Source organism: Sander lucioperca, chromosome 9 (genome assembly GCF_008315115.2).
Source record: "Sander lucioperca isolate FBNREF2018 chromosome 9, SLUC_FBN_1.2, whole genome shotgun sequence".
In the NCBI taxonomy this organism is placed as follows: Eukaryota; Metazoa; Chordata; class Actinopteri; order Perciformes; family Percidae; genus Sander; species Sander lucioperca.
The window spans coordinates 23,195,392-23,221,296 of record NC_050181.1 but is presented as its reverse complement, the minus strand read 5'-3'; the positions used below and the strand labels follow the sequence as shown (position 1 = coordinate 23,221,296).

The window sequence follows — 25,905 nt, the reverse complement described above, 5'->3', positions numbered from 1 at the left end:
ACAAGTCAAGGACACATGAAGCAGGCAGCCATTACAGAGTGGAGCCAATGCAGGCTGCAGGGATCTAAATGAGGCTAAGTCCAGATTTTGATGGAGTCTAATCAGAATGTAAACAGATGGAAACCTGAGCATCTGAATCGCGTCATCATGGTGAGAAATACGACCTTAACGCACTAAAGTGTGCAAAAAAAAAAAAAAGGGGTTTTCTTCTTCGTCTTTTCTTGTGCCAAATGGTGACACACTGTCATTTCCCTCATGAAAAATACAATTGAAATGGTATTATCAATTCACAACGATGATATTAAAATGTTATTATGGTATAATTAAACAGTGAAAATTACACAGGCTAGAGGTAGTGTAAAAAAAAAAAAATCTACATATATGCATCCTAGAGGCACCGCAGTACTGTAAACACACAATGAGTATACACATTGTCCCTGCTGGAATATTTTACAGATGATCAAATATATATGTATATATACATATATATCATAAACTAACAATAAGGTCACAATAAACACAATTTTGAAAAGCGCAGACACTGAAAATGTCCCTTTAGGAGTGTTATATAAGAGTGTTTTTTTTTACGTTACCCCTCCCGACATTATATGGAGCAGATTATTACAGTATCTAGGCCGTGCCGTGCAGCATTAGCCTATAAGCTTGAACAACCACATTCTGTCAGACAATAAGCATACACAATATGCACTTTATTATTATTCTATGCACAAAGGCAGCCGCTTATTCAGAGATATATCGTTTAAAATAACAAGAATCAATTGCCTAAATATGAAGAGCGTCGACCACTGCAGAGGAACACGGAGCTGCTATAGTCTCCTTGTCGCATTATCTCCACCAGCAGGATCCATCATCCCGAAGCCTTTACATCCTCCCTCTCCGGCTCGTCTCTCCTCTTCTCTCCAGATCCTTTCATGTGGGACAAAAAAAAAAAAAAAAAAAGATTTCAAATTAAAAAAATAAAATAAACTTGTCGATGAGGCGCAGTTTCTTTTCAGTATTATCTTCCCCACTCCCTGGAGGGTGATAAAATGATCTTGGTTAATTGGTTTAATGTTCGAGACGAATTTGTCAAATGAAATCAAAGTGTTTGGATTCATCCTCCCGGACAGTGCGGAGGAGCGGGCGGCGGATTACGCACAGGAGAAGGCTGGGGCGGGCTGACGTCACCATGCAGACAGATGCTCTCTCTCTCTCTCTCTCTCTCTCTCTCTCTCTCTCTCTCTCCCTCTCTCTCTCTCTCTCTCTCTCTCCCTCTCTCTCTCTCTCTCTCTCTCTCTCTCTCTCTCTCTCTCTCTCTCTCTCTCTCTCGCTCTCTCTCCCTCTCTCTCTCTCTCTCTCTCTCTCTCTCTCATCGCCCCCACCACCACCCCTCCCCCTCTTTGCCCTTGAGACCGGGATAGGCCTCCTGCTGGGAGGATGCTGCCATTTGGCTCTGTCACTTTGCTCTGTTCCCCATTATTCAGCTGTTCGATTTGAAAACAGCACAATTATCACTTTTAAGAAAGACAATTTATTTATTATATAACAGAATATGGTAAGAAGATATTACATTTGTCACAGCCACGGTTGTATAATGTTTTCACCTTGTGAGTGTGTGTGTGTGTGTGTGTGTGTGTGTGTGTGTGTGTGTGTGTGTGTGTGTTAGTGTTATCAGGGTAAAATGTGGTACTGGAGACAACTAACGGGAACTGTAAATCTGGAATCTGTCTGTCTGTCTGTCTGTATGTCTGTCTGTCTGTGCACATATTTTGTCACGGCGATAGCGTTGCAACCCATGCAAGATGCAGTCGCGAAACTTTACAGCTGTGTAGTTGAGATCAAAATACAGTAAATGCCGAGTTTGAAGATGGGTGTGGTCTGAGCAAGGGCGCCGGAAGTACGGATGTAGGAAGTAGGGAAGGGCTCTTAGCCCATCCCACACACTTTCTACCTGCTCTGCTGTGCAGCATGCCTGAGGACAACCATTGTTACCTGGCAACCACAACCATGTGACATTTATTTTTAAGTGATGCCTCAAGCTCATTTGCATTATGTGCACAACTTAAAGCGTAACTCTCCCCAAAATGCAACCTAGGGTCTTTTTGTGAATGTACCCGAGTCAAACCTTTGTTTAAAAGCATGTTTAGGACGTAATCGTCACTTTTCAGATTTACCGTATTCTCGTTTTAACAACTCACTGTAGCTGTTGTTCTTCCGGTCGCCGTCTATCGAGCCAGTCAAAAATAGTCGAGGGAGGAGAGTAAAGATGGAAAGCTCCTAAAGCTTAGTTCCATATAAATGAACGGATAATTTGTTGTTTTGTCATTAGTGAAACACAATATTGACTTTGTAATTGAAAAAGGAGCCTCATATAGGAATGACATTTCCTCCTATGGAGTCCGTTCATTTGCATTCTGAGATCGCCTTTTTTTGACTGGGAAAATGGCGGATAGCGTAAACAACTGCTAACGTGAGTTGCTCAAAACCTTTCTTTTTAGTAAACTCTGTGTACACAAACAATGTTCTCAATGCTCGAGTTCATGTGTAGAGCCCCTGGTCATACTTGGAGCAAAGTCTCATGTTGTGTCGAGCCTTCTTACTGTTTTAAAAATAGCTATTTTGAGGCTAGCATAAAAGTGTCCCTAGCACTCCCATTGAAAAGGCCCTTTGACCGAAAAACGAAGATAGGGTAAATCTTAAAAGTGACGCTTGCGTCCTAAACATGCTTTTAAACGAAAGTTTGACTCGGGTACATTCACAAAAAGACCCTAGGTTGCATTTTGGCGAGAGTTACGCTTTAAAGCTATAGTGCGTAGTTTCTGTCGCCCGTATGAGGAATTCTAAGTAATGACAACAAAACTTATGATGATACAAGCCTTCCGTGATCGCGCACGCGCCCCTACCTGTCCTCCACGCAGTTGCTAGTAGCCAAGGAGGACATGGAGGATTAAAAAAACACGATGGACCCCTTCAGAAGAGGTCATTATCTTCACTCGAGCTTCTGCGCGCGAATGTCACCGGGCGCCACAATCTTCTGAACATAGCCATACTGAGAAACACAGAGAGAGAGTTGTGTGGAGCTGATAGTCTTAATTAGCTTTGTAGCAATTCATTTGGCAATGTAACGGACGTTTATTAATATCAAAAAGTTACGCACTAAAGCAGCTTTAATTTAGTTAGCATACAATAGCAACTGATGGCTAGACTTGTGTTAGCAAAGCCAGACTAAACTCATTTGTTTTAGGCAAGAACAAAAAACATTCTTAAGTATATACATATATAACGGTGGCAGTAGAGACATGACAGTAAGAGTGAAGGGTATGAACCCTGAGCTCTGGACCCCCACAGGTCAGCAAAGTCAGGATACAACCTGGAATTCTGCAGTGTTTAAGATGTTGAGTTCAATCAAGAGCTGCTAAGTCACACCATCATAAATAATAGGCTGCTGAACTATTAACCTCATGTAAAGAGCTGAATTTCTGAACTGAAATGAAGGCGACAGCTTGAACCAGTAACAGACTGAACATAATGAACTGGAGACAGTCTGAACCAGTGCTAAACGTTGTGGCTGTATGATATCCAGTAAGTAAACGCATCACCTTTGAACTCTGATGCATTCACTTACCTACATATGTGTTGAACTGCCTTTGGACAGTGTGATGTGTTCACTTACTGACATAGATACTAAATTATCTTCAAACGGAGATACAACCACTTAGCTTTTAAAAAAACTGAACAAAAAAACAACAAAACAAAGTGGCAACAAATCTTTGAACTTAACTGAACAAAATGATTTGAATCCGAAAAGTAATTTGTGATTTTCACCACTAGTCACATTAGTCTCGCTTTGCCAGACCATCCACATGCTGCAAAGCAGAGGAGGATGCAGAGATCTGATGAACAGTCTGGCGAGGTCGGTGACTCAAGTCTGTTCGGTGTGTTCCGTGCCGTTGTCACGTTGTCGTTGTTCCGTCGACATCCATTTTGGCCGATTTTACTTGTTGAATCGGCCAGTGGGCAGTTGGACTCAATGACCAATCTGATTGGTGGGGTGCTAGCCCTTGACTAGCGAATCAGTGCTTCTTCCACAAGAAGAAGCCTGAGAGCTGACAACGCCAGTATCTTCTTATTATTAGCCATCGTATTTTCTTCCGTTCAGCGAGTAATGACAACAACGATCCTTCTTAACTACTATCAACGCTCTCTGATGAAAACAATGACTGACAACAGCGTGCTCTGTGTTTACTAGGTCTAGAGAGAGGTTCCATCATTTCCATTTTTTTGTGCGACAATACAGATTAGCGGCGCCTGCTGTTATGGAGACGTATTACATCTCGCGCACGTGCAGAACGTATGCTCAAGTCGGCGTTGCTTTGGTGTGTTCCGAGGCACTTTTTTGAGAGAGGGGAGCCGACTGATCAGTCCGACTGCCTTTTCTGCCGACGGTCAGCCGTCGGGTTGGTGTGTCAGAGCCTATAGTCCTCATAAATCCACCGAAGTTTAAAATTCCAACACAAAGAAAACGGAAGGAAATGGAATTACATGCATCCGGTAGAATTTCCTGCGACACCGGAGCAATCCTGGAAGTGGATCGTCAAGGATGTAGACTAAGTCACATTTACAACAAAAGGAAAACTCCATCCCAGTTTTCTGTTAGATATGTGCTTTCATTTGACAGACTGTAACATGGCAGCACCTTCCCACTAACAGTATTTGATGATGCCTTAATTGCTTCCACACTTTTTTCTACATGGAGACTCTGCTGCTGTCCTTCCACTCTTTTAGGAGTTCTGCCAGATCTTCTGAATGAAACACATTTCCTCTAAGAGGACATTTAGGCAGAAATTGCTTTGGGAACGGATCTATTCAGACCTTTTGAGGGTGAAAGCAGTCTTTGAGAGCTGTGATGCTTCATGAAATGATTGAACTGCACTAGGACTGGGAGTCAATCCAGCACGGAAATTATGGAGTAGTTTCTTTGACTGCAGGACTGTGTCCCAATTACAAACACCAGAACAGAAGAATACTTAGTTCACACATCTATTGCATGAGACAGGTGTGTCGGAGAGAGGACAGTACTTTGGGTCAAAAGTTGCAAATAAACTCCCGCACCAGTCATTCTTGCAAAAATACACTTATTTGCGAAGTTTCGTTTTTTTAGTTCATCAGGTGAAATTTTGCTAAAATGTTAAAAATAAATGTATTTTTGCAAGATGTAAGTGCGTGGGAGTTTGTTTGCAACACTGATAAACCCATCATTTAAACATGATGTTCTTCCTGCCACATCTTGTCATTTCAACAGACAGAATCAGGTATACAGTATGGGTACATTTCTGTTCAAGCTGAACTTGTTTTACGTCATGCTTCCCAAATGAAGTCAAAAATAAGTTGTGTTTTGGGAGCAGGGCCAGAGAGGAGCAGATCGGAAAGTTCAATGACACTTCAATGTACCATCACTTCTCTGATGTGTCACCAAACACATCCATCAAATGGAGGCTGGAGCAGCAATTCTGACCACATGCATTTTCTCTCTCATTCCTTCTCACTCTAAGAAAGAATACACTGATCGCTGGGCTATTTTTCTGCAGAAAATTACACTAAGTTGTCATTTTGATACAGTACATTTAATACTCCTTTACTTTTACATACAGTAATTAGGATTTTAAATACATGACTTTACTTGTACCAGAGTATTTCAACATTGTTGAATTGGTACTTTTTCTTAAAAGTATAATATGCAGGATTTTTATTAACAGTAAAAACAATGGACAGGGCTCCCAGAACCGTTGCCTTGGAGAGAATATTTGTGATAACATTATTAGACCATGAAATATTAAGAAAAAATAATTAACATGTGAATAGTGCTGGACTTCATATCTAATTTGCAAACAGCATCTAGCAGTTACAGCAGATGTAATTATGTACATGAACATTAGAGGGCAGTCTTTCATTCGTGGAATGACAAAACATGAGAAGCACCAATCTTTATATTATCACAACATCTCTTCTAATTATGCTAATTCCAACAGAAGTGTGACTATCAACAGCGTTACATTTCACATATACATTTTAAAATAAATAAATGATAGGCTAAATATCACCCAGGTGAAAAAATACGTTTTGAGACATTACATTGTCCATATATTGTTTCACTCATTAAGTGTTGATTATAAACCGTCATCAGAATCATCAGGTGCTCTGTTTCATCTTGTACTTCAGTTTGTGTTCATGGTGCAGGTGTCCTCGGTCATGACCCTGCTCGCTCCCTTCCTTCTGTTAATCTGATGTCTAATTGGCTAAATAGAGCAGATGAAGCTAAGACCAGGAATAGGACTACATCCCACACACACACAGACATGTGTGTGGGGGTGTCCAAGTTAAAGGTTTGACAAAGTGTAAGGTTAGTACATCATGACCGAGTTAAGGAAATATTATATTATATTACATAGCCTGTAGTGGCAGTCTGACCACAAAAAATGCCACTGGAGGGAATCTGAAACCATTGCCAACGCTTGCTGCTGCAAATAATGAGGTCCGCCATCGTCTTAAGGTTTAATCCTTTATTTTATAAATGCATTTCAAAACACCTACAAAAAGACTGACTGTGAAAGATTAACGACGAGCAGACGAGATCTAAAAACATCACTCGCACACAGCTGAGGTTGAAAAACTGTGTGGTTTCCCAGATCCTAATTCCTCAATCCCCTTCTCACCTGTGATTCCCTTTCTAACCTCTGATAAGCACACATACAAACAGGTGCGCAGGTGACGTAGCGTACAAACCATTCACACAAACATACCACACACACACACACACACACACACACACACACACACACACACACACATATAAACGTTTTAGACAATCAGTGTCAATTTAAATGACAAAAACATAATTTCCAGTACACTGGCAACTTTTATTTTTGTGTGAAAGAGACTTATAAGTCCTTACAAAACATACATCTCATCTTACTTGCATTGCCTTACAGCCTAAATTTGCTGTGTAGCTCAACTTAAAAACCATAGGAATCTCTCAGGTGACAATGAGAGAGAAATCATATCTTAAGACCTACAATTAAATGTATGAAAGCTGTATAAGGGTGGGTTTCTGTTTATAGAAGCTCTCTAAATGTCTATTGGCCCTTTGTTCTGCCATTTAAATGTTACAGTGATCGACCAAATGAGGTGTTGTAATTGAACACATCTAAGAATACTAACCCGACAGCCATGATATCACCTCTGTGAGGCTGTACTGATGCACAGTGATGCTTTGAGCTAAATGCTAACACCAAAATGCTAACATTCTCACATACTAACATGTTGTTGTTAAGTAGGTATACTGTTCACAAAGTTGGCCATCATTATTGTGTTAACATGCTGAATAATTTGTAGCAGTACACCAAAGTTAATTTTGACCTGATGATGGCATTAGATGACAAGTCAGAGATTACCAAAGTGATTACATTTTTTCCTGAGGGGAACATGAATGTCTGTACTTAATTTCATTGCAATTCATCAAATAGTTTAGATCAGAGATCTTCAACAGGGTGTCCGGGAGTCACTGCAGGGGGGGCCTCCAAATTTTTGTAAAGTTTTTTCATAAATTAAAATGTCAGCATAATTCTAATATATTATGGATGTTAAGGATTCACAGTGCCACATGTATGTTTAAAATTAAAACATGATTATTAAAATCATGCCAACAATTACTATTAAGCTATTTTAATAGGTCAGTATTCTATGCAAAAAGTGTATGTATAAACCTTTAGGCCACCCTGGATGTTATTGTAGGCCCAGTTTAATATGCAACATAATTTTATACAATATATGTAGTAGGGGGTCCCTGCTCTATCCCTCTTTCAGTTATGGGGTCCTTGGCTTAAAAAACATTGAAGGCTCCTGGTTTAGATAGTTCACTTAAAGACACAAATGTCACCCTCATGGTGAGAGAAAAAGTCAGGGGATCACCAAAGTCATTAGGATTCATCCTCTGAGGACCAGGAATGCCTGTACCGAATGTTGTGCCAATCCAATCTGTAAATGTTATTTTTTATAATTCATAGAATAAGTGAAACGTTAACCTGATGGTGCTGCTACAGAAAACGTTAGGGCATCGTCATCTCCTTAGAATTCATCTTCTGTGCACCATGAATGCCTGTACGACATGTAATTTTCTTGTAGGTTGTTAGTTATATTGTATAATACATGTTTCCTTTTTTTATCCAAACAGTATGATAGTATCTATAATGTGTATTATTGTTTGTCAGAGCCCCTTTACACAAGCTATAAATTGATTACCAGGGTGTCCCATTGCACATATCTGCATTATGTCTCACGACTGTTCTTTTAACTTCCGTGAATAAATTGAACTGAATGGTACTTTTCCAAATGTAATGGTAATCCATGTAATAGCTGTTGTAGATTGTAGTTGTAGGAGGATAAGCCATTCTACAAACAAGTGAGTTTTTATTCAACATCTACTGTACCATCGCCATCTCAAACACTTGTCCAACTGTGTGATGTAAGTACCCATTTAGTTGGCCCCATGTGAAACTCACAGCTCAGCCGGGAAATCAGGGAGCTCAGACATTTGGCACCTGGGCTTTGGCTCCGCACCCTTGGGTGACAGGAGCAAACTACATTCCTCAGGCCAGGCAAGTCATTCTGCAGTGTTTGCTGTTAGAAATAAGTTATTATAATGTGACTTTATTTACACTGTAGAACACGTCTACAGTTTAGTAGGCCTGAATCTAAATTGAAAATATAAAACATCATAAAATATGATGTGAGTTCAACAGGCAGACTGGAGGGAATAAACATAATTACAATATGGAAATAAAATACTGTTTATGTAAATTGACATTGCAGTTAATCAGGAATTACAACAATATAGCCTCATCCATGGATGAGTCAGCCTTTACCAGGCTTTCACAACGCGCTTATGACTTGTGCTTGTGTGTGTGTATGTGTGTGTGTGTGTGTGTGTGTGTGTGTGTGTGTGTGTGTGTGTGTGTGTGTGTGTGTGACCGAGCATGTTCAGAGCAGCAGGGAGATTAGCACTCACTCTGACTCTGAACAGCTTGGTGCGTGTCCTCAGCTTTTCTGACCGTTTGCTCGAATATTCCCGGAAAAACATTGAAATTAAGACATGGAGGGGCTTACCAATTCATGTGGGGGAAACTATTCAATTCAAACAAAGTCAAAAGGCATCTGACGAGCAGGAGGAGAGGAATGGTCGGGGTTTTTTTATTCAACTTTGGAGGCTTTTTTACACGTGTGGATGAAGTAATGACAGGTTCATTGAAGCTGAATAAGGGACCTGCTATTGTGATATTTACAGAACTCGTGATTTTCTGGACACATCTCAAGCAGCCTTATAACAGATAACCCAGAAAAAAAAAACATTATAGACTGGAACAGAAGACTTTTTATATTTGACAGTCATCCAAAAACGGAGATTAGGAATCACAGAGTCAGATGGCAGAGGAATATGAACAGTCTGGGGCGTCAGAATTCATTAAAGGTAAGTAACATATGATTTGATGGCATTTTATAATAAGTACTAGTCATATATAATTAACTGTAAACCTCATTGTTCACAAATATCACTGATATACCTACATCAATCCTGTGAGGTTAGGATGATGTTAGGTGTAATTGGGTAGCTATAATGAATAGAGCTGCATTGATTCAAAGTTCAAAATTCAAAATCCTTTATTAATCCCACAATGGGGAAATTCACACTGTTGCAGCAGCAAGGGATGGGGGGGGGGAAGCTCGACAGAAAAAATCATCGCCAACTATTTTGATAACCGATTAATCGTTAAAGTAATTTCTCACAAGAAAAATGGCAGGACATCCTGTTTTTAGCCTCTCAAATATGGAGGTTTCACAAGGTGCTATTCATCACCTCAATTAAATTAAAACATTCTCACTTTCGGTTGATGATATTATATGTAATATTTAGCATCAAAATGTTAAAATCAACTATACCTATGTTATATTATTTTGTTAGGGTTAGGTCATTTTAATCAACGATACGGAGCGTGTCATTTGGTCGCCTGTCTGTGGCGACATGTGACCTTTGACCCCCTCTAGGCAAAACACAGGAAACGCCTGGGAACGCATGTTCAATCTCAATCTGGCGTGCACCGTTTTGCTACGGTTTCCTGGTTGAAGGACGTGTTTCCTCGGAACAGCGTGAAACGGTGTGCATCTGCTTTGACATATGTTTTTCTCTCGCTTATTGGCTGTGTCCTCACAGGTGATACCCAATCAGCAGAGGCATGTCTGTAAACTCGTGGTAATAAAAAGGGCAAAGTGCTTGCACACACAACAGGGTGTTCAATACACCCGTTTTAAGGGTTCCTAAACTGTCAGTGCGCCATGACAGAGACCAATGAGCTGCCGAACGCCCCCCACTGTAGGACTAACTGTCTGTCTGTCTGTCTGTCTGTCTGTCTGTCTGTCTGTCCGTCTGTCTGTCTGTGTGCTGTACACAACAGACCGGCTGTACTTTACCACTCTGCGTGTCAAACCAAAGAATACAGCCAACACACACTACTTCAGCGTGGATGAGGAATTCATATATGAGAGGTAAGGCAGTGAAACAGAAATACATTTTTTGCTTTTGGCAGGTGCTCTTAATCAGGTCTGGTGACACAGCAGTGCACCAAAACAGTAAAGAATTTATGATAAATCAACACTTTATTTAGAGATGCCTGATAGAGGATCAGCAGGTATCATCCAAGCGCTCTGGAATATTCTGATAACTAAGTATTTTGGAAATCAAATCATGTTGTATGGTCTGTATTCCCTGTGTCGTGTGCAAATTCATATCAGCTGTCATTTGGGTGTGAGCAGTGCTGTTATTTTTATCAATGACGTTGAGTTCATGTAAATTAGTCTCGCATTGCCAGACCTATCTCCGTATGGAGGAAATATTTATTCATAATTCAAATTGAAAGTCCAAAGAGAAAACGAAGCGAGATCAAATTAAAAATATTATTATTTTTTTTAATTTTCCATTTGGCTTTTCCATTTGGATTAAATATTTGGCTTTTGAATTTCAATTTAACATTGGCTTTTAATTTTGATTTTTCGATTTCAATTTAACATTGGATTTTAATTTTGATTTTTCGATTTCAATTTAACATTGGATTTTCATTTGGATTTAATATTTGGCTTTTGAATTTACATTTAACATTGGCTTTTCATTTGGACTTGACACATGTCAATGTAAATGAGGAGGCATGGCCCAAAGGCTGGTGGGAGGGTCTGAAACGAAAGGGGTGCAGAGGCACCTTATGGACAGCAGGGGGAGCTGACTGCTGGGGAGCACACTGTTAAGGAGCATCTGTCTGCAGCTTGGCCACCAGGCTGGCTTATCCTCTTATTTCACATGATAGAAACTGATGATGTAGGCTAAACACAAACCACATTTCATGCAACAACAGTGAAGTTTTCATGTAGTTACTATAATTGGGCCCGTGTTAGTGAGGACTAGATTAGGACTGTATTTAAAGCTGATTCTGGTTTCCAACTTCGCCCCAGGTGTGTCTGTTTAAAACACGGACGGAGACAACTTCTCTCTTCTGATGTTTTATTTAATTAAGCAACAGTACAAACATGGGTGTGGGTAGCTCTGCTACGTGTGTTTGTGTGTGGTCAGATCTCGAGGACACACACACACACACACACACACACACACACACACACACACACACACACACACACACACAATCTCAACCGGGTAGTCATCGTCCGAACTGCGACCTCTCCTTTTTCTTTCTCTCACTTTTTTCTCCGGGTGGTGCGTCAGTGTGAGGTGCGTGTCCGTGCTATTCTCCGACACGTACTCACAACAATCACTCCTGATTGACGGCCTTTTGTACAGCCTGTGTACTTTTTCGTTCATTTGATTTCCGATTTTGAAACGATATCCAAATTTGAAAAATGGGTCATTTCAAACCTTGTTAATATTGATGACAATTTGTTCAAACGGAAAACGTGTGTGAAACAGCAGATGGAAATTATAAAAAAGCAATCGATTCTATAATCTAAATCGGGAGTTTGCCGTAGCAGCAGCAGCAAACAACTGGAAACTTTTTACAATTTTTGTCTGCTATTTCACCACTAAATTCACTATTGAGACTTTTTTATGCGAGCAATTAACTGTGTAGAGTTTGAATATGGGCAGTTTTACAAACATTGATGGCCAACTGCACATTTTCTCCAATGTTGTCAGAAGCTTCAGTCTGACGGGACAGCCAGCTGGTGGCGGCCGGGATCGCCTCTCTGCTGGCCGGCCAGTGATGCTCACAGACACCGCTGTCAGCTGGAAGTCTCTCAATAGAATCATGGACAAGTTTATTTCCTGAAATATGGCTCGTTTTATGTTTGAACACATTGTCATCAATATTAACAAGGTTTAAAATGACCCATTTTTCAAATTTGGATATCGTTCAAAAGCCAAATATTAAATCCAAATGGAAAAGCCAAATAATAATATTTTTAATTTGATCAATGGAAAATTAAAAAAAATAATAATATTTTTAATGTGATCTTGCTTCGTTTTCTCTTTGGACTTTCAATTTCTCTTTGGACTTTCAATTTGAATTATGAATAAATATTTCCTCCATACACAGCAATCCCATCAATCTCTCCCAAAACGTCCCAGTTAGAGAGTAAATGCCGTAAACATGTTCTTTGCAAATCTTTATTTTTAAATTATTCCCCAAAAGAACCAAGCAGGCCTGCCTTGTTGCACCATCCAAATGTTTTTCAAAACTTGCTATTTTCAGCGTGTAGCTTGCTAGCTCGAAGGCTGTTGTTTCCCATAGTTAAGGGATTTTGAGAATGACAACACACAGAGTGGAAGGTGATGTCAGGCTTTATCCTGAAAATATCCTGCCATGAAGATGTGAAATGACGGGATGAAGAGCTTACAGGTTATTTATTATTCAGAGGAGTTGACCATCTGCAAAACAGGTTGTTGCAATAATCTAATCTGGCAATGATGATAATCATAACTCCTCGATGATGATTGAAGCTGTCAGTCTCTTTAGTGTCCTAGACGTGATATTTAACAGACTATTGCTAATTAGCATCTCTGCCGTATCCAAAAATCGGTTAGAATTGCCTTGCTTGCAAAAAGATTAAAAAAAACACTCATTCACTCCTGACACATTCAAGTACACTGGGCCAAGATGGAAGTCTTAATTCATTCAATTTAATTTACTTAATCACACCCCTGTCATCCTTTCCCTCTTTCCTTCTTGCCTTCCTTTATGATTGGCCCAAATAATGCATTTAATAGGAAAATCTTTTCAGTTAGAAAAAAAGAAATAAAAAATCCTGTATGCAGGGCCGGGGTTAGAAGGGGGGCACAGGTTGGCACCGTACCGCCCCTGAAATATGATTGCTTCCTCCCCTATGGTGCCCCACTGCACCCCAATCCATTGGGCTAGAGTGCTGTCAATCTGACAATTGTGATTTCCATTGGATCAGAGTACTGTCAATTGGCTGCATGTTCTGCCAATTTTCCCAGTCCTTGTCACATGACAATAAGCCTAAAACATGTGTATTGTATTCAGATATACAATTTGTTTAGAATGAAAACAAGTGAAAAATAATAATGAATGTGATGTTTTATTTAGCATAATAATGATGTCCTATCCTATCCAATATTTCCTCTATTTCTAATCAGATTTTCTATGCTGTCATCTGATAAAATTGATGAGGAAATACTCATTCAGCCGCTTGAATTCCAGTCTGTAACTGCAGCCCGTGCATTCCCTTATATGTTCAGCCAGTGGTTTTGATCCCAGTGTAAGATATAGGTCAAGATGAGATCAGTGGTTGTGCCCTCGTGATGGAAAGAGATTTAGGACAAACACTGGATGACGCCATTCAAACTGGATTCGCAGTCATTCCAATCTACCATTTTTACCATTTTTTTTTTACACTTGATGAACACAGTAAACAGTGTTTGACACTCCACGTTCCCCAGAATATTACAGAGGTGAACTCAGTGTGAGCCTGATTGCTTTTGTTGTTGACCCTTTCCCTGTTCTTGGAGTGACATTAAAATGCAGAAAACCAAAAATAATTTGCCATTCATGAAAAGAATAGGAAACAAGGAAGAGTTTGTTTTGTCACTGGTGCATATTACGTATTACTCGACTTCCTATATTAAAAAGAGATTATTATGTCTGAGGGCAGTAATAGCTCCAGAGTTTTTATGTTTTTAAATATATATGTTAAAAAAATAAAAAAAATTAAAATAATTTTTTTCTTGTCATCACCACCATAGACAAAAATTAAGACAAGATGAAATAATAACTATACTATTCAATGCAATACAATAAAATGATAACAAAATGGACACCTGTAAACCAAATAAACATATTATATAAATGACAAAACAATAAGCACATAAAATAGGCCTCTCCACAGTATGTGGCTTCTTAGGAGCCCTTCAGCAAGCTCAAGTAGATCTGACATTTTTTCAAGCGCTGCCGCTCTAGCTATCTCACAAGCCCACTCTCGGATTGAAGGCTCCCCTTCATTCCTCCATCCTCTTAGAAAGCATCTGTCTAAAGTTTTATTTTGTGAAGTTTAATTAAACACACATAACCAAGGAGCCACGTCTGATAAGCTTTTCTTTACACATATGGACATTAGGGAATTTAGGATAGGGTCTATACTTAGAAAAGCAAATATTTCAATGTGCAGGGCTTTCATACATTGAAATTGTATACATCTTTTTTATATTTGATTATATTTAAAGTACAGTGTATCACACACATTCATCTGTTTCTCTCTGTTTTGCAGTTTCTATGCAGACTTTGGGCCCCTCAACCTGGCCATGCTGTACAGATACTGCTGCAAAGTCAATATGAAGCTGAAGGTAACAGATGCAGAGCTCTGCACTAAATATACAGGGCAGTACTCATCAGACCTTTGTTTTTTTTTTTTACAGTTTTCAGCGAGATCCAGAATGAAAATCTACGGAATTTGTTGAATTTGTTTGGACTGTTTTTCTTCTTAAGAGTGGAGATGTTTTAACATTCTGAGTTGTATATATATATATATATATATATTTTTTTTTTTTTTTTAATTTGCTTAAAATCTGCGGAAATCTGCAACTGCTGATTCAGTGTGGCCCTGCTCATCACATACCTGCTATAGAAGATCTAAGGCGACGGAGACTTAACCCACTTTCTTAGGCTGACATAAAGCTCTGTGGTGTAAATTCATATTGTGTGGACAACATTAGGCAGTTAAATCATGTGTGCTGTTGTGTAGTTGGTATGGATTTTCCATTGATTTGGACTTTTTTTGTCCCTTCAGTCCTTCACACTGTCTAGAAAGAGACTGGTCCACTACACCAGTCATGACCAGAAGAAGAAAGCAAATGGTGCTCTTCTCATCGGTGCCTACGCTGTAAATATCTCTTTAATTGTCCTTCTATGCTTTTATTCATCCTGGTAATGTATCTGCCGGTCCTTCTGTCCATTATGTATAATACAGTATTAATATAATCTTCCCTATAGGTAATCTATTTGAAAAGAAGCCCAGAAGAAGCCTACAGGACTCTGATCTCAGGAAACAACACAGGCTACTTGCCGTTCAGGTAACACACACACACACACACGCACACACACACACACACACACACACACACACACACACACACACACACACACACACACACACACACACACACACACACACACACTATGGCGGCTATTGTGGCTATTTAGCATTGTGTGTGTGTGTGTGTGTCCCACAGGGATGCAGCAGTGGGAGAGTGCTCCTTCAACCTCACCGTCCTCGACTGCTTACAAGGAATACGCAAGGTAAACAACAACACAAAGCCACAGGGATTTAAAGTAGAGTGAGTCGTCTTCCTGCAGCTCTCCCTCTCCCCTCTTTGTCGCACAGGCAGAACAGCCAATAGGAAAGCTCTCTGTCTCTGACATGACCTGTGATTGGCCGATAACTCGTGACAGCTAGATTATCTAAAGCCTGAAAACAGAGCCAAGAGGAGGTCAACTAGGCCTACTTTTCTATTTTAAAAGAGACAAAAACAAGGGTCATGAGGAGAGAAATTACATCACAGTGTCATACTTTATTTAATAAATAAATGCCCTGAATCCGCTGTCCTCTTTGTCTCTCATCTAGGCATTACAGCATGGTTTCTTTGACTTTGAAAACTTCGATGTGGAGGAATATGAACATTATGAGGTGAGGAGGGTACACAGTCACTACACACACAGACCCACTGGCATGACAGTTAAAATACACAATTAAAAAACATCCAAGTCATTGCATGTAACAATAAAAGACTACAGATTTATGTGAAAGACGAGGAGTATTGAATGTGTTGAGACGGTGTAGCTGTAGCTCAGGGCGGGGCTAACATCAACTTTGTTTTTATTTATTTAACCTTTATTTAACCAGGTAGGCCGTTGAGAACAGGTTCTCATTTGCAACGGCGGCCTGGCCAAGAAAAGCATGAGCGTGCAAGACAACATACAGTTTCACATTCAATACAATACAAGAATACAGAATACAATATGCTACATAAAGTGCAGATGAAGTAGGCATTACAAAGTGAGGTGTAAGTAAGACGATAGATATGCGAAAGTTATATGGTAATAACACAATATACATGAATAGACAGTGTATATCACTGCTGAGATGTAGTAAAGAGTCAAAATACAGTTAGTGCAAGTTGTGGTTTAGTTAGTGATGTAGATCAGTAATAACACAGTAAACATGAATAGACAGTCTATATAAATGCTGAAGGTAGTAAAGAGTCAATATACAGTTAGTGCAAATAGTGGTCTAGGTAGTGATGTAGATCAGTAATAACACAATATGCATGAATAGACAGTCTAAATGCTGAGATGTAGTAAAGAGTCAGTGTACAGTTAGTGTAAAGTGTGGTCTACATAGTAATGTAAATAGAAAAGTACAAGTAAAGTTGTAATTGGTTTTGCTCGGATCTATCAAGACAGCTGACCTGCTTTGGGATTGCACTAATCTCGCATTGCCAGACCTTCCTCCACAGCGCTTTAGAGGAGGGTCTGGCTAGTCCACACAGCATTCTGGAATGGGAGAAAAACGTGCTCTGGTTTATTGGCATTTCTTTAAACCAATCAGAATTGTCTTGGGCGGCGCTAAGCGCCGGACGGAGTCACGGTGCCTCTGCAAAATAGCCTCGGGAAGGAACTTGTTTTGGTGGAACGTGTACGTTCAAAGGTTGTTTTAGTTGTGCAACAGAAAACTCAGACTGGACAGAGAGTCTAGCTAGCTGTCTGGATTTACCCTGCAGAGATCTGAGGAGCAGTTAACCACCGGGACGGAGCAATCCCGGATGTGAAACGTTGTGAATATAGACTAGGACTGCACTAGTCTCATGGTCAGAAAAGCTTAACTCCAAGTCTCTAGAGTCGTGGCCAAAGCCAATTGGAAAGACCGCTGTTCGCCAGCAGCAGCAGCCATCTTCTTTGCTTTCAAGTAGCAGGAAATTCACGCGGAACCGTCACAACTCTGCCGTCATTATGTTAAGACCACCCACCGACTCTATACACAATGTGATTGGCCTGACTAGAGTTTGGTTTTTCCAGCTCTCAAGCCAACGGAGAGTTGCTAGACTGACCCTGGCTGCAAATTACATTTGCTGCCGACAGGGTGCGTCTAGATTTCTAGGCTAACAACTGACAGCAGCAGAGAGAAGAAGAGATTTAAAGCAGGGATGCCATGCTGTGATTGGCTCGTGGAATTCATGGCCCGGAAGTGAACGCCCCGAAACAGCTAAACAGTTTAGGAAGCGAGAGAGGTGGATGATATTTAGAAGTCTTCCTGAAAGAATTTACGCTGAGCTTCTTTTCTGAGCAAAGTCGTGTTACGTTCGTTACGTTTGTTACGTTTGTTACGTTACCTGTTATGTTACACATATGGGAGTGCCTCAGTCACGCACTGCATCTCCTTCTTTTCTCTCTGTGTTTTTAGCGAGTAGAAAACGGGGATATGAACTGGATCGTTCCAGGGAAGATTCTGGCATTCAGCAGTCCTCACGCTCACAGTAAGATAGAGAACGGTGAGTCAGATTCCATCTAAAACCTTTTCTCCAAACCAGTGGATTAAAAATGTTTCCCCCAAGGGCCCACCCCAGAAAAAGTTAAGATTTGATTAAATTAAGCCATGGGAAACATTTTCATTATTTGAATGGAAATGTTTCATGTTATTATGTATAACTACTTTTCCTCAGTGCTAAGAAATCGAATTGACTGTTTTCCAGGTTATCCTCTCCACGCACCAGAGGCGTATTTTCCATACTTTTGCCAAAATGGCATCACAGCCGTGGTCCGTTTAAACAGGAAGTTGTATGACAGCAGGCAGTTTGAGGATGCAGGTTTTGAGCACCATGACCTCTTCTTCCTGGATGGGACCACGCCCTCTGACCTCATCATCAGGCGCTTCCTGCACGTGTGCGAAAGTACTGAAGGAGCTGTGGCTGTGCACTGTAAAGGTACGAGTGGATTTGTGTGTATTGATTTTTTTGGTAGTCTGGATCAACGGAAGTAGCCTGGTCACTACCGTACATTTCATTTGTACAGAGAGTCTGGCCACTCTCCATTGACAAGTGTTAACTTCCTTGAAGGCGGGTACTCTGTTGAAATTTAAAACTATTGGATCTGCCCAGAGCCACTCTGGATCTGCCATAACCAATCGCTAACGTTTGGTCGTGACGTATGTCAACAACAACTATTGGCTTAGCATCGCTAGCGTTCGCCTTAGCCAACTCCTTCACCACTAACGGAGCGAGCTGGAAAATCAAACTGTTTCCGAACCCCGTGGGGAGGAGGGCCACAACATCATGACCACCAACACAACTCAGCAAAGATTGTTCTTGCTCGGACTTTAACTTCTGGATATTCGGCAGCGTTGCCACAACGGACCGAATGGCTTCGCTCGCATCTTTCTCCGCCGCCATTATGGAACTACAACTCAAACTAGCGCACAACCTCAACGTCATCGTTCTCAGCCACTCCCTCTGTTCGCTGATTGGACCGGGAAAGATTTGGCTGGAGAAAACCCAAGGAAACATGTTCCACTAAAACAAGTTACTTCCCGAGAGTATTTTACAGAAACACCGTTGCTGCGTCCGGAGCTTAGCGCTGCCCATGACGATTGTGACAGTCAAAAGGCAGATGAAGAAAATAACACAATGTTTAGAGAGAAGTGTATTGCAAGTCTAGGTCTTTTCTTTTCTTTCTCTTCATTTGTTTCAAACTTGTAACTACGAACCTTCTCTTTTGAAACATTTCATCCAATCACAGCTGGCCTTGGCCGTACAGGCACTCTGATTGCCTGCTACCTGATGAAGCACTTCCGGTTCACTGCAGCTGAGGCCATTGCGTGGAACAGAATTTGCCGGCCTGGATCCATCATTGGTCCCCAGCAGAACTTCTTAGAGGAGTGAGTTTCAGTCTCAGTTGTGGCACCGCAATATAAACAGCCATCGCTTGTTTTCACCTTGGTTAGATGGCTCTGAGGATAATTATAGAGAATTCTGGACTAGTCATTTTGGTTCAGAGTGAAATGCATCGACAGCTGTTTGATGGATTACCATGGGATTTTGAGAGGATGAATCCTAATGACTTGACATTACTTTTTTCTTTTTTACAGCGGTACCAACTGGTCTAAATTTCCATTTTATGAGAGTAGACATTAAAATGTAATTCCTGTCAGCCTCAACTATAGTTTAAGATTAAAAGATACAGCTGTTTTTTTATACTGTTAATCCGTACCGGAAATGCGACTATCTTGACCCTAACCATTCGAGGTCAATGCCTAACCTCAACTATCACACATGCGTAGAACGGACCGGGTTTCCGGTAGGGCTGCAACTATCAATTTTTTTCATTGTTGATTATTTTCTCGATTAATGGATTAGTTGAATGTCAGTAATGTCTATAAAATGTCAGTAAAAGGTGAGAAATGTCAATCAGTGTTTCCAAAAGAACAAGATGATGTCCGCAAATGTCGTGGTTTGTCCAGCTTGGTAAAGAAATTTGAAACTATTCATGTTTAAGAAGCTGGAATCAGAGAGTTGTTACTTTTTTTCAAACTGATTAATCACTTATCAAATAGTTGGCGATTAGTTTAAAGCATTAGTGCGTAACCTTTTTTACATTAATTAACATCCGTTTCATTCAAGCAATAGCCAAATGAGATGCTACAAAGCTAATTAAGACTATCAGCTCCACAAAACTCTTGACTTTCGCGCGCAGAAAATCGAGCAAAGATAATTTCTTCTGAAAAGTCCATCATGTTTTTTTAATCCTCCGTGTCCTCCTTGGTTACGAGCAACTGCGTGGAGGAGGGGTGGGGGCGGTGCGCGATCAGGGAAGGCTTGTATCGTGTGGATGCGCTGACAGTGTTGTTGTCATTACTTAGAATTCCTCATGAAGGAGACAAAAACTACGCACTTTAACTTTAGTAGTTGACAACTAATCGATTCATCTTTGCAGCTCTAGTTACAGGTGTGGATTGTGCAGCCACAACCATGAACACACACACACACACACACACACACAGTCATTTATTTGGACTCAATCTAACATACACCGTCCTGCTGCATTGTCATCATGAGCATGGTATCTCACAGCTTTGCAGAGCCGCTAACATGGCTGTAGACTCTAAGTCCTGTTCGGTGTCAAAGCTTGTTTAGCCAATTACAAATGACGCAAGTGTGTAGTTAGATATTCACTTATTTCCATAAGAATTTCCTTTAGTCAGGTGATTTGTGCTGGTCCTGCTAAAATGATGTAGGAGACGATTCTGCGTTTCATTTTTGTCATCAATTATTGCATGCAAAAAATACTTTCGACCAACAATCACTCTCAAGAATGTGACAGGTCAATGTACAGTGTGTGTGTGTGTGTGTGTGTGTGTGTGTTACCTGAACAGCAGTTAATTTGTGTTGTTTCCTGAGATCAGAGTCCTGTAGGCTTCTTCTGGGCTTCTTTTCAAATAGATTACCTATAGGGAAGATTATATTAATACTGTATTATTAATAATTAATAATAATAATTATTAAGAAGGACAGCCAGATACATTACCAGGATGAATGGAAGGATAAAAGGACAATTAAAAATATATTTACAGCGTAGGCACCGATGAGAAGAGCAACACATTTGCTCTCTTCTTCTGGTCATCACCTTTCCAGACGGTGTGAAAGACTGAAGTGACAAATAGTGTGTGTGTGTGTGTGTGTGTGTGTGTGTGTATAGGAAACAGCACAGTTTGTGGGTCCAGGGTGACGTCCATCGCTCCAAACAGAAGCTCCTCCAGCAGAGGCTGAGTCGCCGGCAGCAGCTACAGCAGCTGCGCCAGCAGCAGCAGCAGCTTCACAGCGCCGACTCCGAGGGAGGGAAACAGGAAGCCATGTCCCACCTACTCTCCAGCATGGACGACCTGTCAATCAACACCACCCTTTATAAATCATACAGCTTGGATGAGGTGAGGGGGCGGAACTTTCTGGCATCTTCATCTTTGTTTTTGTGATAAATGTGTTATTGATGTATACATAAATGATATAGAGTGGGGTTACACATTGATGGATCGCTAATAAAGTATGTTCACAGATGTACATGCAAGCAAATGTACAGTATATGCATATAAAACTAGCGATCAACGACACAAGAGAACAATTAAACAAAAGACGTAGCAGAATACATTTGAACAAAAAAAGTAATAAAATAGATAAATAAAATAACTTTCTGGCCTCTTTATTATTGCTCCCCTGTAAATGAGGATTGCAGAACCTAAAACTATAAACAGACAAGTGGTTTATATTTGAAATATGTTCATTTTAAGACTTCACATTTTCTTGAAAGTTCAACTTGAAAAATGTTTTCTTATCGTATTGATATTACTCTCTCTCTCTCTCAATCTTCCCTTGTGTGTGTGTGTGTGTGTGTAGAATTACAGTGTTGAAGGCAGTCTGTCTCAGGGAGACAAACTGAAAGCACTGAAGGGAAAACGACCACCTAGATCGGCCTCCTCCTCTTCGAGGTACAACTCAATCATAACTTGGTTGTTGTTTAACATTAGCGTTATTGTTGCGGCTGTAAGCGGTCCAACAAAGTGCTGTCGCGAGGGACTAAACACTGAGAGATGACGCATAAACACACTGTGACGCGCTCGAGAATGTATTGCAATGATTTATTCCTCCACACGTAAAATACAACTAGCACTGCAGTTACCAAATGTAAAGTTATTTTGTGAGTCGAAATAAGTGCGTTAGTGCGGCGGTCAATAGAAAGTGTTCGCTCCCGGGCTCACCCCCTCTCTGTCAAAGCCCAAAAAAAACCCCCAGGTGAACTAGACTGGGTAAACCCAGCCAGATCTGCTGGCGATTTGATTTCCCCCTGCAGCTCAGGCTGGAAACCTGTACATTTTTCTATCCTGCTTCCGTCACAAATCTGCGGGGACCAATCACAAACTGGCTTATCCACCTGGCGCGCTATTGGCGGGTTTAATACGATGACGATAGAGAAGCGACCGCAAGCAGCTTTTTGTTTACATTCAACATGGCGGCTACCGAAGCGCAGCAACCCGTTGATGCCGCTGTCGCTGCTACGTCACCCGGATCGTTGGTCTGATTGGTTGAAGGACTATCCAATTGCGTACAGAGTCATTTGAACTATGCCCGTTGATCACGCCTCTTGTGCAGTAGAAAATACAGAGCAGACTCCCCAGACTAATGTTCAATCTTAAAAGACTGAGCTTGGTCTGGTGATAGCCAGACTACAGGTGAACAGGTGAAGCAAACAAATATGTTATCACTTCCGCTCAAACCGCGATGAAAACGCCCACCACCTACAATATAAGTGCACAATATAAAAATCAATAAATAATATCAATGAGACCATAAACAACATACGATATGTGGCTCCTACAGTTATACTGTAGTTGGGGTTAGGCGCGTAGTCGTTATGGTGAAAGGAAGTTTGCCAGTTTGAGAATTACACTTTCTTTCTGAGAGTTTAGATGACACGCTCGTGTCTGTAAGTGAAAGGGAAGCATTCACCACCTATTATGTGGATGTCCAATCAGTGTTGATAGTCATTTATAGTAAATTCCTTTTTACCTCATATGATTTTTGCTTTTAGATGTTTCATCATAATCACCAAAATAGTCATACATTCTGTCATTGTGTTACTTATAGATGGAATTATAGTGAAAATAAACGATTCCCCATTTTGCTGAGAAATACCGTGGAACCCCCTCAAGGACCCCTGGGGGTCCCCGGACCCCACTTTGAAAACCACTGACCCAGAATATGTGAAAACACCTGTGGGTGTGCAGGGCTTTTAACGATTACATCTTTAACCTTTCAAATATTTAGTTATGACACATATATATACAGTTCAGTCATGTTTTGTATGCGCAGCATAAAGTTATACTTGTGTTTTCATTAGTCAATTGGTGTGATTTTTTTCTCTTTTACTCATCCTGCATACATGCTGTCATTCCTGTTAGTTCACATTGTTACATTATGCTGGTAAGATGGTTAGCATTCTATTTAAATGGTTTGGAAAATATAAAAAAAAATGTTCTCATTTGTTTTTTTATTCAGGTTAAACCTGTCCAAGACCTCTCATTGCTCCATTCTCCCACCCCCAAAGTCCCCCAGAGTCCCCCTGTCCTTGCCCTCCTCTTCCTCCTCTTCTAAGAAGCTGGTGCGAAGCTCGTCTACCTTCGCCACACAGATCAAAAGGTGAGTGTCCATTTCTTGTTCCATTTAAAATTAGGGCTGCACAATTAATGGCGATTTTTATCAAAATCACCATATGGACTAATGTAATATCCAAGTCTCACGGGGGGCGCAATATTTGTTAAAGGCAAAATATGTGTCAAACATTTCTGAATGTATTGTGGTGTTGCAGAGATGTCCCGGCCTACAAATCCGATCCTACAGACTAAAGAACAAAAATCTTTGTTTGGTACACATCCTCGCAAAAATCACACTATAATCATTTACATTTTTTTAAATAAAAAAAAAAAATGAGAACGGACTGTTCACACCTCACCGTTGTCCATTAATACCTGACAATGGACACCTCGTCGGGCATTAACCCTTACATAAATGATCATTCCTTCTAAATATTGTGAATCATATCGCAATATCAGTCAAAATAATCACTAGATGTTTTCCTCATATTGTGCAGCCCTATTTAAAATGCACTTTTGAAATGCAGTGGATCAAAACAATACAGCACTAACAGGTAAATAAGCTGAAACATTTAAAGGAACACGCCGACTTATTGGGACTTTAGCTTATTCACCATATCCCCCAGAGTTAGATAAGTCCATACATAACCTTCTCATCTCTGTGCGTGTTGTAACTCTGTCTGACGCACCCACCGCTAGCCTAGCTTAGCACAGATCCTGGAGGTAACCGGCTCCATTTAGCCTACTGCTCCCAGTAAGTGACAAAATAACGCCAACATTTTCCTATTTACATGTTGTGATTTGTATAGTCACAGCGTGTACAAATAACAAGGTCACATGACACACGGCCATCTTCTAACCGTATATAAACTGGGAACTATATTCTCAGAAGGCGAAGCACTGCTACTTGGGCGGAGTGATATTACTCCAACTCTGAGCGAACCCTCTGCTCCTCACCACGGGGCTTCTCAGGTGCTGTGAGCAAATCACTCCGCCGAAGTAGCAGAAGTAGCAGTGCTTCACCTTCTGAGAATATAGTTCCCAGTTTATATACGGTTAGAAGATGGCTGTGTCTCATGTGACCTTGTTATTTGTACACGCTGTGACTATACAAATCACAACATGTAAATAGGAAAATGTTGGCGTTATTTTGTCACTTATTGGGAGCAGTAGGCTAGATGGAGCTGGTTACCTCCAGGATCTGTGCTAAGCTAGGCTAGCGGTGGGTGTGTCAGACAGAGTTACAACACGCACGGAGATGAGAAGGGTATGTATGGACTTATCTAACTCTGGGGGATACGGTAAATAAGACAAAGTCTCAATAAGTCAGCGTGTTCCTTTTAACTGACCATTGTACAGAAATGTGTATTATTTCTCATGTCATCCTCCATATTAAATATACAGAAGAGAAGCCTCGATCAATAAAATGCAAAATTCTAAAGCAAATTCCTCTCTCTCTCTCTTACTCTCTCCCCAGTCCCTTCTGCCTCAATCTGTTCCACAGCAGGCACCCTGCCACTCACTGACTCCACGGTTTGTCGAGTCGACTGATGATGAAGTCATAAACCGGACTACCAACATGCTGTGGTTGTCTAGGCCTTAAACATTTTATCAACCCGTGACTAATGTTTTGATTATTTGTAACTGCAGGGATTCACAGAATCGAGAGTTTTGTAGAGTCAACTTAAAGTGAAAGTGGAATTATTATGCTTTTCCGTATTTCCTGTCATATATATAATGTCATAATGTTGGATTTTCATAAACGTGGCCAAAACACTATATAAATAATGAGGTAAACGTATTTCAGAGAAATCCCCGTGAGCTAAAACGTTCCGATTTCCGACTGTTCTGAATGCTCCGGTTTCAACAGTTTTTTCTACTCTCGGCTCGGTGTCATCTGCTACCGTAAACATTATAGCATGTAGCTGCATGCTATTGGCAGTAAAAGATGTAATCTTGGCTGCCAGTGTTAAATTCTCTCCAATTCCGGGTCACATTACTCCTGAGGGGGTGTGCGATCACGGAAGGCTTGTATCATGTGGACGCGCCGACAGTTTTATTGTCATTACTTAGAATTCCTCATGGGGGCGCACTATAGCTTTCATTCATTAAATGTTTTTGACAAAAACATTAGCAAATGTTTGTCTT

General features: G+C 40.6%; 1 protein-coding gene across 1 annotated transcript; it reads left to right on the top strand.

Moving 5' to 3' along the window:
• The first annotated feature begins 9,050 nt into the window (after positions 1 to 9,050).
• cdc14aa (cell division cycle 14Aa) lies at positions 9,051 to 25,526 on the top strand. The gene is made up of 14 exons (XM_031290966.2): positions 9,051 to 9,523; positions 10,506 to 10,596; positions 14,836 to 14,911; positions 15,355 to 15,447; positions 15,558 to 15,637; positions 15,797 to 15,863; positions 16,189 to 16,251; positions 18,025 to 18,112; positions 18,314 to 18,544; positions 19,356 to 19,494; positions 21,312 to 21,540; positions 22,004 to 22,095; positions 23,663 to 23,803; positions 25,235 to 25,526. The coding sequence occupies exons 1-14, from the start codon at positions 9,478 to 9,480 to the stop codon at positions 25,281 to 25,283; spliced, it is 1,485 nt and encodes a 494-aa protein (XP_031146826.1). The 5' UTR covers positions 9,051 to 9,477; the 3' UTR covers positions 25,284 to 25,526.
• Positions 25,527 to 25,905: the final 379 nt, after the last annotated feature.

What these genes read in the sequence shown, in the direction of transcription:
- cdc14aa (XM_031290966.2), top strand. Translation starts at nt 9,478, where the DNA reads ATGGCAGAGGAATATGAACAGTCTGGGGCGTCAGAATTCATTAAAG. An exon ending in GCTTACAAGGAATACGCAAG is followed by an intron (nt 15,864 to 16,188) that starts GTAAACAACAAC and finishes TCTCTCATCTAG; the next exon opens with GCATTACAGCATGGTTTCTT. An exon ending in TCACAGTAAGATAGAGAACG is followed by an intron (nt 18,113 to 18,313) that starts GTGAGTCAGATT and finishes ACTGTTTTCCAG; the next exon opens with GTTATCCTCTCCACGCACCA.